At 37.0% G+C, this 15,305-nt stretch overlaps 1 protein-coding gene across 1 annotated transcript in view; it reads left to right on the top strand.

The window, feature by feature from the left end:
* COL5A2 (collagen type V alpha 2 chain) overlaps nucleotides 1-15,305 on the top strand; it is a 221,903-nt gene that overhangs the window by 148,220 nt on the left and 58,378 nt on the right. The window contains exons 16-21 of the mRNA XM_077448669.1: nucleotides 16-69; nucleotides 384-428; nucleotides 4,706-4,759; nucleotides 10,487-10,585; nucleotides 10,797-10,841; nucleotides 10,933-11,031. Of these exons, the coding sequence (XP_077304795.1) occupies nucleotides 16-69; nucleotides 384-428; nucleotides 4,706-4,759; nucleotides 10,487-10,585; nucleotides 10,797-10,841; nucleotides 10,933-11,031 (396 nt within the window). The remainder of the gene's footprint in view (nucleotides 1-15; nucleotides 70-383; nucleotides 429-4,705; nucleotides 4,760-10,486; nucleotides 10,586-10,796; nucleotides 10,842-10,932; nucleotides 11,032-15,305) is intronic.

Here is a 15,305-nt window from a genome sequence, read left to right as displayed (position 1 = left end):
TTTTCATGCATAAAGGGACCAAGGGGAATGCCTGGTGAGAGAGGACGTATGGGACCTCAAGGTACACCTGTAAGTTGCATTTTGCCTGCCTTATACTTTAAATCACTACTTATTAGTAAATAAGCCTTAATCATATTACACACAGGTACTGTATTACTGAAGATAGCAAAATATATTTAATTGAAATCTAAAGTTTTGAAAACTAAAGGCAAATATATCAAATCCTTGTAAAGTGGCAATAAGATGACATTAGAGTATAGACAAAAATAAAAACCTCTCCAGTAATTCATTACATATAGATATAGATGTGTCAGGAAAAAAATTAAATATTTGTTTACTGTAGATAATTATGTTTTTTTTAAAAGTTCTGTATTTCATTTCAGGGTGCAAGAGGTGCTAATGGGCTTACCGGAGCAGCTGGAGCTATAGTAAGTTTCAATTTTATTTTATGGAGAAAGGGAATAGCGCCCTCCAAGTGCAACAAGAAATTACCATCTTGTAGGAACAGTAAATCCTGCTGGGCAGCTCTGCAGCGGTCTTGCTGTGTATGTGTCATAAGAAAAAGAAAAAAAGGAAAAAAGATACCGGTGCTCAAACTATATTACATATAGGTGTGCTGCAATCAAACAAACCCCTATTATGGGGTAAAAAATGTGAAAAAATATGGACTGCGCTGACTACCCAAAATATAAATAATAATATTTACCACTGTGCTCTAATACAATGTGCAAACCCCTAATAATACCACCTGTGCTGTTTAACACAATTAAATGCTATTCAATGCTCAAAACAATTCTCAATATAATAAACCCCACAATAGTGACAGTTTATATATAACATTAATTCCAAAATATAAGTGAGGTAAGATGCAATTCCTTCATCACAATTCAAAGTGAAGAGAAAAGTTCATTTGTGAATAATTAGGTACTCCTATATACACATGCGGGGCTCCTGCTTCCAAGACAAAATTCACCCATCGTGCCACCACCACCTTACAAAATGCCCACTCACCAGATACAAAAATAGAAGCTCACCTTTGGTTCATCAAATGGATAACCACTCCTTATACATGATCTCTCTCCAGTCAGTTGTCCACTGATTATTCAAGCTCATGAGAAAACATGTAGAACCATCATAGTGTAAAACGCCTCAACTTGTTAATTCAAAAATAATTAAATAATTAAAAATAATTAAAAATAATTAAAATTAAAAAAATTACAATTAAAAACAGATTGCACTCACATATTGCAGTGTCAATAAGCCGACACTAAGCTTATCCAGCCATGTAGGTAGTTTTTTAATAAACAAGTTGAGACATTTTACACTATGATGGTTCTACATGTTTTCTTATGAGCTTGAATAATCAGTGGACCAATGACCACTGACTGGAGAGAGATCATGTATAAGGAGTGGTTATCCGTTTAATGAACCAAAGGTGAGCTTCTATTTTTGTATCTGGTGAGTGGCCATTTCATAAGGTGGTTGTGGCACGAAGGGTGAATTTTGTCGTGGAAGCAGGAGACACGCATTTGTAAATAGGAGGACCTGATTATTCACAAATTAAGTTTTCTCTTCACTTTGAATTGTGATGAAGGAATTGCATCTTACCTCACTTATATTTTGGAATTAATGTTATATATAAACTGTCACTATTGTGGGGTTTATTAGATTGAGAATTGTTTTGAGCATTGAGCAGCATTTAATTGTGTTAAACAGCACAGGTGGTATTATTAGGGGTTTGCACATTGTATTAGAGCACAGTGGTAAATATTATTATTTATATTTTGGGTAGTCAGCGCAGACCATATTTTTTTCACATAGGTGTCATATGGTAGATCACCGACAGCCACGCTGGTGGATTCCAGCACTTCCTGGTAGACACGGAGATGAGCAAGGAGATGATGTCAAGCGTTGGATGTGATGCATGTTTGAAGCATGTATGCTCCCTAATCCGGCCATAAGGGGAGCCATCTTCAGTGTGGTATATATGGGCTGGACCTGGATATCATGGGCAGGAAATGCTAATACAGACCATTTAAATGGGCACCCTAACATACAAAAACTGTTTACAGTGCTGACATATTTAAAAAGCAGACATTAGAGCTAAAAACTCCATAAAATATATGGGAAGTACATATTAAAATAACAGAAAAAGATCATACACATAAAAAAAATATATTTATCTATGTGCATGTGCTAACTATTGTACTTACTGGTTGTTGTGTAAAAATCAACATAACATTGATGAATGCAATCAGACCTTAAGGGTCCTGTATAATTAAATAGATGGATAGATATAGTTAATTGGGGCTCGTTAATTACTAATACACTAGATATTACACATAATCATACCGTAATATGTACAGCACTACTAAGAATTATTCTTCTAGACCAGGAGGAAACAATTAACTAAAGAAAGATAATTCAGTCTATATATCCAAATAAAAAATTGTCACAAGGATAGTGGAACTTAAAGAGTGACTGAAAACTTTTTAGGAATAAACTATCAAGGGACGTGGTTCTGAAGTGAAGTTATGGTGGGACCCTCCATGTCACCTTACAGATTATTAAAAAATGTTTACACATGAGGCATCTGGGTTTCCGGCACTTATACATGCCTTTTAGGGCAAAAAAAGTAAGAGAATGGATCACATTGGTGGAATTGTGTTTGAACCTGCTAGGAGCAAGTTTCATCTTAATGTTTCTAGGCCTTCTATAAGAGACCTTTGGTTTATTTGTCAGTGATGCTTCCATGTGAGGAACCTTGAGTAGGATGGACCAGGGTTTTTGCAATATGTGCTCCATCTGGCTAAACTGGGTGTGAAATTGAGTTGTAAACCTGGGAGGTTGTGATCTCACTATAGGGTTTGTATGGTATGTGTATGGACTCCCTGATCACGATAATGGAGGAAAGCATCTTTAACAAGTATATCCGGGTAACCCTTGTCCTGAAATTTATCCTTCAACATATAACATATAACCATGGGAGATATAGTCTTGTGTGCAAGTACAGTTGTGTTTCAAGCGACGCAATTGGTATTTGGGTATATTTTGTACCCAACGGGGATGGTGGCAGCTCTCATAGTAGAGGTAAGAGTTGTCAGCCTTAGGTTTGGTGTAGTTCTGGGTAGAATACTCGCTGATACTTTGCAGTGCGATTTGTGTCCATACAAAATGGATGTGCGCAAACCACACTGCAAAGAATTGCATGCGATTTGGACAGGAATGTGGTGCAATTCTCCACCATTTCTGTGTGTACCCAGGCTTGCCATAGTGATTTCAGCCTGGGTTCACACAGGAGCAGTGTGGGAAACCACATGCGATTCAGACAGGAATCACACTGCATTCCTGTTCAAATTGCATGTGATTTTTTGAAGTGCAATTTGCATGCATTCACTTTGTATGGACGGAATTCACACCACAAAGTATCAGTTTCAGGTATTGGGAGCATTTTCACAAGTACGAGTACTCGTAACAATACTCGGTATCGACACCAATACCGGTAACATTGCATCCCTAGTTCTGGGCATAGATGGCACAATTCCAAATCCAAAAAGGCCAATTTTTCAGGGTCACACACCAAAGCCAAGGACAATCCCATACTGTTGGTGTTACAAAGCTTTACAAAACTATTCACAGTGGTGGTGGGGCCATCCCAGATGTTGACAATATCATCTATATATCACCCATATAAAATGATGTGTGCTGCAAAGGGGTTGTTGTGCCATATAAACAACTGTTCCCAAGACCCATGGCCAAATTGGCATAACTGGGGAAAAATTAAAGCTCCCAAATTCAAAGTAACTATGGGTCAGGCAGTAGTCAGTGGCCTGAAATAAAATTGGAGTGTTGTGAGATCAGTAGGGGGTCATCTCCCAAGAAGTGTGCTACTTGCTACTACTCTCAATCCAACCTCATAGGGTATTGATGTTTAAAGTGAACTCCCATCAGCTAGAGCCATAGGTACATGAATTCCCAAGAAAAAAAATGAACATCTGTAATAGATGAATTCTGTCATGGATATATGATGGCAGGTTTTGGGCCGAAGGTTGTAAAAGCTGGTAACACTTTCCATTGTGGCAACTATTAGAGGTGCAAGAGGGTTCACTGGATCTTTATGAATTTTTGGTTGCATTTTTGCAATTTTATTTAGCATTTTCATTTTTCAATTTGTTTGTTATGTGTATCATCTTCAATAATATATAAAGATATGCTCATATTTGATGATTTAATTATTATTTTTGTTTGCATTTGAATCCAGTCCAGACACTTTTGTAATTTTTAAAAGAAATAGGGCAGCTATGATGCATTAGAACCTGAACGGTATATAACACCAAAAAGCATATTTATAAAGCAGTACATTTTACATTCATCAAACACTGTAGAAGAATCAATCACTGTATTTCAAACATATGCACCAGGAAGGTAGACCTGTTTGTAGCTATACCACAAGTAATAATATTTGATAAGATGTTATCAAGGTACGTTTTGAAAATATTGTCATAATCTGCCAAGTCACATTTGTGAGCTGCTGTACTGATCTGAATTTTAGTTGCTAAATGTGTCTTAGTGTTAAAATATATTTTTAATACTCCACCAGTCTTTTTTAAATGTATATGACTATAACTGTGGTATCTGAATGCCATTGTAAACAATAGGTATCAAATCTCAGAAAACAAATGCATTTCTCTGTTTTGTCCATCAGGGGCCCATAGGTTTAAGTGGTGCTGCAGGATTTCCTGGCATCCCCGGTATGAAGGTAAAAATGTTTTAAATATTATTCATATAGTGGTAATATATCTTAATCAGAAAATTATCAGACCTGCTTAGAGTAACTCTAAAAATAAATATTTAGTGAATATCCCACTATATAGACATTTATGGCACATTTTCAAACAGTAGCAGCAGCTACTGTACTACTAACAACCATGTAGTGCATGGTTATGTCCGCATAGATGCAAATTTAAATCACCCATTGGCTTCTTTTATCCTTTGGAGGCTCCAATCGTTTTTTGTCTCTACCATAAGGCCAAAGGAAAGGTATCACTATAGTGCAGTTGGATTACTCAGGTTTTTACTGGACATACATTGTAGAAAATACCTCAGACCTGTAATAAACTATAAACTGTCATTGTAAAACAAACATCAGTTTTGTATGGAGTCGACCTATATGAAGATTATTGAGAATATTACTATATTTAATTAAATACCTGAAATAAAATGTATGTACAACCCCTCTTGGTTTTTTACTGATATCTAGGGCTCTGTTAGAAGGATTTAACACTACACTTTGTCCTGCAGACTAAAGGCAAATAGGCTGTTAACTCAAGAGAATTTGTTCCAGAGCTTGAGGAGTGTGGTAAAATTTTGCTTTGCAAATAATACCCAATTGTGTACATAGAAAAATGAAATAAAATTAGCATTTTTTCTTGCATGTGATTGGATGATGGAAGACAGTAGCGCTTCATCACATTAAAGTGGATGTAAAACCAATGTCACCCTTTCTAAACTGCTGCCATAGGTGTTATCTACAAGGATATACATGCATCCTGCATGTATCTTTACCTGTCAAATGTCTCCCCTCTGTCTGTTATGAGATCCGGAAAACTGCATATTCTGTGAGTGGGTCTGTTGTCTGGAGCACGGTGGGTGGAGTCGTGATGTCAGTAGACTCCCCGCCCACCTCTAAACTCCCCTTGTCAATATGCATTTTCTCCCATGTATTTCTTAGCCCTTGTACACATGGTTGGACATTCCGACAACAAAATCCATTGGATTTTGTCCGACGGATTTTGTCTGAAACTTGTGTTGCATACACAAGGTCTTACAAAGTTGTCGGAAAATCTGATCGTTCAGAACGTGATGACGTTATTTCGTTACGATGGGACTACGTTCAGGCTAGTAGCCAATAGCTTTGGTCTAGGAATTTGATCTGTGCATGCGTGGCACTTTGTCCGATCGGAATTCTCCACAAACGATCGGACAAAGTCTGATCGGATCATGTTGTCGGAAAATGTTATAGCCCAGCTTTAAAACTTTGTCGGTCAGATATTCAGATGGAAACAGTCCGATTGAGCCTACACGCGGTTGGATTATCCGACAACACGGTCCAATCGGACATTTTCCGTTGGAATGTCCGACCGTGTGTACAAGGGCTTACACTGAACTTCTTCTATGATCTCTAACATCCAGTGAAAAAAAAAACTTTTTGGGTTTACATCCACTTTAACTAAACCTTGGGGGAAATTACCTTGCAAAGTACAATTACTTTGCAAAGTGAACAACCTATTTGTCTTTAGTAAATTAACCCCAATGTTTTACCAGACAAGCATTAAGGGGCAATCTTCAACAGGAGCACAGCTATAAGTAAAATGCTTGCATGTGATTGGATGATGGAAGACAGTAGAGCTTCATCACATTAACTAAGCCTTGGGGGAAATTACCTTGCAAAGTACAATTCCTTTGCAAAGTGAACAACCTATTTGCCTTTAGTAAATTAACCCCAATGTTTTACCAGACAAGAAGTAAGGGGCAATCTCCAACAGCAGCACAAATAGAAAGTAAAATCTTTTCTTATGTAGTGTATTAGAAAGCTAAAACCCTTGTCATTTTTTATTTATTTATTGTCAGTGTCCCTGTTGCAGATTTTTCCTTATGTCTTGTCTCTGTTTGGTAAAACTGTCAGTGGGACAGTAAGTAAGGGAAAATCTCTCTAATAAAGTCTCAAATAGCAGGAAAAAACAGAGTTTGAATCCTTCTCTACTCCAATAATAACTGTGTAGCTGTATATTGTAACAGCAGAACATGACTACACCAACAACTTCACAGTTCTGTAGCCTGCAGCCTCTGCAGAATTTTTCAGGAGATATCAAATTCATCTTGCTGGTGTAGAATGTGAGCATGAGCTGGGTGAAGCTACAACATTTGGTGGGATTATACCACCTAGCTTCTTAAAATTGTTGTATGATCAGTAATCTGGGATTCTGGAAACTACAATTACTGAGTCAAGCAAATGTGCATGTCAGATATTTCTAACTCTTCCCATGGACTGACCTTGCTGTCCTTCAGACAAAAAGAAAAAAACGGAAATTGTGTAACACAGAATTATGTGAAAAGAGGATGCAGACTTACTCACAACCTGCTTTGGAATATCTCTAAGGTTTCCTAAATAGCGTCAACAATTTAGCTATTGACTTCTAACATTCCTTTTAGGTTTTTAATTTTACCTGCACAGTACAAATATGAGAGACTTTTTTTTTCTCTCTTTCAACATGGTTTTAGCCTGATGGGCTTAAGCCGTCCATAAATGGTTCAATTCTCAGCCGATCCAGCTTTGAACCATGTATGGTCAGGTTGATTGTACCCAAGTTGATTGATAGATCAACTTGGGTACAACCAGCATCTTATATTTTTAATGCCATTACTACCTGTGGCTATAGCCACATGCAATAATTACTGTGTGTTCTCCCAGCATTAATACTGTCTGTGTTGATGGGGGAATTGAGCGAATTGAGCAAAGAAAAGTGCAGAATCTTTGTCCAGCCTTAGATTGGTGTTTTTTACCACAGTACTAGGTAAGGAAAACACCTGTAGAATTCATCAATATTCAGTACGTTTATCATATAGTGAGAGGCCTGTGACTTTAGTGACTCTCTCTTTTAAATGGTTTTGTATATAATTTAAATGTGCATAAAATATTTACTTGCATCTTACGTAAAAATACAGAAGACATAAAGAGCAGTAAGCCTATTATAAAACCTTTTCAGAGTATGGAAATATAATGTAGTATTGCACAGTTTATAATTTTTCCTGATTGTTCGTAGAATATCCTTCACTTATAATAGTACATACATTATTTTGACGTTCTATTGTGTATTAGCATGCATTAAATGACAGCCTGCAATTTTGAATGTTTGATGCTCTATGGGTTTGACACACAATCAAGTGGCAAAAGCTGATCTCAAAAAGTTAATCATTTGAGGTCCACAGGTGCTATTTACTCACCAGTACGGAGACAGCTGCAGCTGAAAATGTTACAGTTGGCAGCGTCTCGTTATTTATTTGCCACAAGATAATGAACCGCAGACTGTTTTAAACAATACAAGTTTTCATTACTTTAAAGAGCATGTAATCTGTTAGTTTCCCATGCATCGTTGGCTATAAAGATTCCCAAAAGCCTTTAAAACAACTAGAATGGAAAACATTTGGCAGATTGAACAGAAATAATGTGAAATGCCCTAAGGATAGCACATGTTTTTTTTTGTTTTTAAAGGAAGATGTTTGTGGAAATGCTCATAGATCAGACATTTCACTTAGGATGTTTGTTGTAGAGAAAACTAACACATATTTTATATAGTTCTTGTTACATGGATCTGCCACCTCTGCTTTTCTAAAAATGATTAGTATTTTGCAAAAGGGCTCTGTGAAGTCCAGTCCTTTCTCATGCATTTGCTGTTCTGAAAGTATCTTTATCATAGATACCTACAGAGGTCCATGATTATTACACAATGTCTTCCCTAGCACACACATTTTTTATTTTGTTTTATTTAAATGTTTGCACGAGGATTAAACATTTTAACAAGATATATCGGGGTCAGTCTTATGTCTGAGAGCCAAAGAGGTTAATCAGAAAACTTCAAGATCTACAGTCTCAGTGTACACTTGGTCCTATAGCTGCGGACTTTCCAAGTAGAGTATGCTCAACTCTACTCAGATGTTCAAAAGACTCCCAACACGATGAAGCCACACCTCTACTGAGCAAATGAAGGCACCGGGCTAAAAAAAAAAAAAAAAAAAAAAAGGCATTATACACAAGGTGAAGATCATAAAACATAAAAAAATCCAGAGTACAGGTTGATAGTCCTGAGATGGGGAACATATCATAAATACTTTAGTGGTTGTAGGACAGGACAGGCACATGGCATTAGACACATAGGACATATTGGTTCGGAAAAGAGGCAAGAAGGCATGATGCTTTGGAAGCACATACAAACTTCATAATAGCATACAGAACTAAAAGAGCAAAGCCAAACTAAAAAAAATAAAACAGTAGGACCAGTCGCCATAGAAACCAAATTTCTAAAAAGCAGGATGGGAAAGGTGGGATGCAGACTTTGCAAGAAACTAACTTGTAGATGTGAACATTTGCCATTCTACACTATAAAACTAAGTACCCCCAGCGGATGACAAACAAACTCCCCAGAGATCCACATAGCGGCACAGGGGCTCACACTGTGGAGGCTATACCACCCCTGCAGGGGCAGGGTATATGGTAAGGGCATTACCAATTTTTGTCACGTACACTGGGAAGATCTTCACTACTAACTTCACATTTCCTGCACAAATCATCTGTATAATCTTTTGGGACTCTGTGGAAACTTTTAGTGCTTCCTTGCACCTGTATATTTGAGGACTTAAAGCGGTTGTATACCCGCTTAATTTTTTATTTTTTTCTCCTCACCTGCAAAGCAAAAGGCATAATGAGCTAGTATGCACCGCATACTAGCTCATTATGAAATACTTACCTTAGAACGAGGCACCGACATTTGTCCTGATCCACGCCGAGGGAGCTGACATGTTCCCTCTACGTTTCTTCCGGGTATCGCGCCTCCGGTGCTGTGAATGGCCGGAGCCACAATATCGTTACTCCCGCGCATGCGTGCAGGAGATTTCTCTCTGGCAGGGTCCGGCGTCTGCCGAGCTTCCAGCTGGGAATCCCCTGTGTGCATGTGCCACTGCAGTCAGCGGCGCATTGCGAGGGGAATATCTCCTAAACCGTACAGGTTTAGGAGATATTTTTTTACCTACAGGTAAGCCTTATTATAGGCTTTCCTGTAGGTAAAAGTCCCCAATTTGGCTATACAACCACTTTAAGGATTGCCTATGGGATGTCCTCACAATCTGCACTTTCTGATATTTGATTGTATTGTCACGAATTAATCTTTCGTAAGCACTTTTGTGTAAGGATTGGATATTGTGCCTGTAAAGATATACACACAGACACATACACACATTTTCTATATATTTTTTTTTTTCTTGTTCCTGGTCATTTTTCTTGCATTGTTATATAATTTTTCACGTACACAATTTTTACCAACACTTTATTAACCAACATGTCTTTATGAAAGATTTATTTAATTACATTTTTTTCACTAATAGAAGTATATTTTTGATACTATAGGTGAACCAATAGAAGCACATTTTTCTCTACTCTGTATCAACTTTTTCCATTTGGCATTTAATTCTTAAAGGTATAGCGCCAGATCTGCTTTTCTTTTTACATTCTACACTATTGAAAGCTTAACTGAAGACTCCTAATAGCTGTATAGATTAATCTATCCCATGTTGCATTGTACATTAAAGCCTAAATGAAGTCACAGAAATAGAATATATATATATATATATATATATATATATATATATATATATATATATATATATATATATATATATATATATACACATATGTATCTTTTTTTGATTCAAGGGTGAAGCTGGACCAACAGGAGCACGAGGGCCTGAAGGACCCCAAGGACCAAGAGGGGAGACTGGATCACAAGGACCAGCTGGCTCATCAGGTCTTCCAGTAAGTCAGTTTTAAGTATGTAATAATTTGTAATAAAAGAGAACCTTGCATATTAATTTTCCATAGCTCAAACTAAATCTTTTAGTAGCAATAAAAAAACTCTTTTTAAATAAGACTAAAAACTGAATAAAGACTGCATACTACATGTTTTACCTAAACAGGCTAAAACTCTTATTGCATGTAGAATTTTAACTAAAGCATATGTTTGCAGGGTGTCGCTGGAACTGATGGCACGGGTGGTGCTAAAGGACCTTCTGTGAGTAATTTGTCTAATATTTAAATTATATTTGTCAGTGAACTGCGGGTTAGAATGTTCTCTTATAAAATGTTTATGTCTCTGGTTCTAGGGTGTTCCTGGTGTTGCAGGTCCTCCTGGCCTTATAGGACCACCTGGGTCTCCAGGACCTCAAGGAAGTACTGGAGCACCTGGTATTCGTGGCTCAGCGGTAAATATAATATACAAATTATGATATCATGTAGTTTTCATAGAAGTTGACAATATACAGAAAGTAGCTTGGTGGGGGGTAGATGCATTGTATTGGCAGGGCAGTTATTTCATAGTAACTTTAATTCATTCAGACCACATGATTATTTTTGAATGAAATGAGAAAAAGAACAACTAATTGAAAAGAATGACACCATATGCTTAGTATCTCCACTCCAAGCAAAAGTGTAGCTTTTAATAATGGGTCAAGAGACAAGAAAATTTGTTTATTACAACCAAATCCACTAAAAGTGTAGGAGGTAAATATGCATTTTTATTTATTTCAGGTATTTATATATCACCATTGTTCCATGTTACATATTAATTTATTTATTTATTATTATTATTTAATTTATTACATTCACATCAGTCCATGCCCCCAAATAGGTTACAGTCTAGCTCACATGCATATATACATACACTAAGGCCAATTTTTAGACAGGAGATAATTAACCTATCAGCATGTCTTTGGAGTGCAAGAGGAAACCCATCCAAACAAAGGAGTGTGGGAGTAAAACCCTACCAAAGAAAAAAAAAAATTAGCAAACCCCATGCAGATAGTGTTCTAATTAAGATTCAAAGGATCCTAGTGTGCAAGGTAGGAGTACTAACCACTAAACCATTGTGCTACCCTCTAGTTTTAAAACCCAACTCTGGGCACATGAAAAAAATACCTTTGCTCCCACCCCCAGACTACATGGACCAAATTCTTGTTAAAGTGATTGTAAAGGTTCTTTTTTTATCAAATAACAAACATGTCCTGCTTACATTCCCTGTGCAATGGTTTTGCACAGAGCAGCCCTGAACCTACTTTTCTGCTGCCCCCCCCCTTCCTAGTGCCCCCTATAGCAAGCAATACAATTGCAAATGGGGCACTCGCACCCCAGCCCTGCTGTGTATGCAGGAATCAATAGCTCCCACTGCTGCCTCAATGTCCAGTGAAGGGAGAGATAGAGGAGCACTGCTTTTCTCAGGCACAGTGCTGGATCAAGCTCAGGCTCAAGCAGGTATTTAGGGGGGGGGGGGGGGGGCGGGGACTGGTCTCAGAAGGTTTTTGTTCATCTTAATGCAGAGATTGCATTAAGGTAAAAAGAAAGCCTTCTGCCCTTATAACCACTTTAAGTCTAAGGGGAGAGTAATAAGAAGTAATGAATACCTTTTACCTCACTCTGGTAGGCTCCCTCCATTTAAATAATAAGTCCCCTGCAGCCTCCTCTCTAAAAACATTCACATCTATGGTCACACATTTGTCTTCTTCACATACATTGCAGGACTAATAGTCATTGATTGTATGTGATAGAACTGAGACACTGCTCATACTCCAGAATGTCAGGGAGAAAAGAGTTATGAAGCCTGCTAGAATTTAGTTTGATTTTGGATTGACTTTCTCTGACTTTTCCTCACTTGAGTTCCACCAACTACCATCTCCCTGTATAGCAAGAGTCTCTTTACAGGCCACTGACAGGAAGAAAAAGATAAGCATGCTCAAATCAAAATCCACAAGGGTGTGTTTCTCACACAAGCATAGAATTGCAAAGTCATAGGTTTCGGTTAAACTGATTGGAAGAGAATTGCTAGAGAGCACACTATTTTGGTCTGGAGATACAACACCTGTGTTGAAATAAAACAAGATTTTTCTTTGCTGATAGATGCAGTATTTTGTAACTTTTGCCAAATGACAACATGGAAAATCGTCTTCATCATGGTTATGAGAAATTGTGTTGAAGATGTTTTAACAACAGTAGTTTAAACCAAAATCTATTTTTGATTTTAACATGAATATACTTTGCTAAAGTTAAATTACATAGTTAGTCAGGTTGAAAAAAGACACAAGTCCATCCAGTTCAACCACAAAAAATAAATAAATAATAATTTCTTACAATCCCATATACCCAATTCTATACCCACAGTTGATCCAGAGGAAGGCGAAAAAACCCCAGCAGAGCATGAACCAATTTGCTAAAGCAGGGGAAAAAATTCCTTCCTGATCCCCCAAGAGGCAATCGGATTTTCCCCAGATCAACTTTACCTATAAATGTTAGTACCCAGTTATATTATGTACATTTAGGAAATAATCCAGGCCTTTTTAAAGCAATCTACTGATCTGGCCAGAACCACCTCTGCAGGGAGTCTATTCTACATTTCACAGCTCTTACTGTGAAGAAATCTTTCCATATTTGGAGAATAAATTCAGTTCCTCTAATCTTTCCTCATAGCTGAGCTCCTCCATGCCTCTTATCAGTTTGGTTGCCCTTCTCAGCACTTTCTCCAGTTCCCCATTATCCTTTTGAGAATTGGTGCCCAAAACTGAACTGCATATTCCAGATGAGATCTTACTAATAATTTGAACAGGGGCAAAATGATATCTCTCTCTCTGGAGTCCATACCTCTCTTAATACAAGAAAGGACTTTGCTCGCTCTGGAAACCGCAGCTTGGCATTGCATGCTTTTATTATACTTAACTAGTCTCTTGTGTATTGATGAATAAATTAAAAAGCAAACAAAAGCAACATTTAAATGACTTATTATAGCATATAGAAATATATTCTAAATGATTTAAAACAAGAAAAAATAAAAAAGTAGCTTGCATCACCTTAAATAATATATAAGATGGTTACTGAATAAAGCATCTATCAGTAAAGCTTCGTACAAATGAAGAGAATATTGGACGAATGATTGCCTGTTTTTTTTTTTGCCTGCTAGTCTCATTTTGAAAATTGAAAGGTTACAAAACTTACAAAATACATGATGAAATTCAACTTTCGGAAGTGATGTATTGCGTTGTATTGTATTGTAATATATTCTTTCGTTTCTGAGCATGCGTGGTCTTGCTCTTCCAATTTTTTTGGGGATGGAAACTGTGCTGAATAAACGAAAATCATATGACTTGGTATTGTATGAGAAATATTTTTGTGTCTGACCCTTCAGACATTTTTGGATGAACTGTCATGATCAGCTCTCGAAAGCTGTGTACTAACGATCAGATTATCATATGATTGCTTCAAATGTGGTATTTCATCCGACTTTCTGATCATGTGTACTAGGCTTAAGAAACCAGTTTGTGTTCCTTACGCAAAATAGGTGTTTTCCATTCAGAGCAGAGAATGTTATGCTTGTCATCTTTTTTCTTTAAAACGCAATAGCCCCTTCAATTTAACAGCTTCAAAAGAGTTACTTTTGAGGAATGCCTGGAATGCTAACTGTCATTTGCTTGTGCTCTCAACCAAACTCTAAAACCATCAAATGGCTGGTGTCATAAGTGATCACATGTACAACACGATGGCAGTTGCAAATCAAATAGAGTAGACAAGTAATTTGAGTAATTAAATTGAGTAATTAAGTAGTTAGATTAAAGCTTTCTTTGCTGAAAAGTATAGTAGGGTTTAGTTCCACTTTAATATTACTGGAATATAAAGCAGTCTAAATGGACACTGGGAGTTCACTTAGCAGGGCTAAGATATGAAGTCATAAAATCAGTCCTGGTAACAAAGTAAAAGCAAATCAGAAAGGGCACAGTAGAAGCTTTTCTGGGTTACAAAGAAAGCAACAGGTATCTTCTGGTCCCCTGAATGTTGAATTTTTACTTCAACATTTTAATATAGAGCACAGACTTATTTGAAATACATGAATTAAATGCAAACAGTATACTGTATGCTAACTGTTTTAACTGCCAAAGGAATTTCTGATTTATTGAACAGGATGATATTTGAAGCTTCTAAGCTGTTCTACTTTTTATTTTGTGCCATTTTTAATTATGGATGAATGTAACTGGCATAATGCAAGAGAGGTCAAATCACTCCAACTCCTTTAAAGCTAATCTTCCTATCAAGAGAACATACAGCTTAAAGCTGCCCATATCTGGTCATATCAGTCTATTGCAGGTGTCAAAATCTTATGTCATACAAAGAACAGGGGGAATTTATCAGAACGGTAAAAGACAGAATCTGGAGCAGCTGTGCGTGACAACCAACCAGCTTCTATCTTCAGCTAGTTTAGTTAAATCTGTGAAAAACAAAGATTAAAGCTGATTGGTTAGCATACTCCAGATTTGGACTTCTCCAACTTTCATAAATTTACCTTCAACAAAATCAGATAACTGCATAAGTAGGTTGATTTGATCTTTGGCTTGACACACGTTCCATCCTTAATCTTTTGATATTCAAGAGCTTAACTTTTAGGTTTAAATTTGACAGCCTGGGAACCTTTCTCCAAACATTATTGTCTCATTATTGGCAT

The sequence above is a fragment of the Lithobates pipiens genome, unplaced genomic scaffold, assembly GCF_037356315.1.
Source record: "Lithobates pipiens isolate NorthernLeopardFrog02 unplaced genomic scaffold, aLitPip1_a1.2 Scaffold_22, whole genome shotgun sequence".
NCBI lineage: Eukaryota > Metazoa > Chordata > Amphibia > Anura > Ranidae > Lithobates > Lithobates pipiens.
The sequence above is the reverse complement of the archived record's forward strand: the minus strand, read 5'-3'. Positions and strand labels throughout refer to the sequence as shown.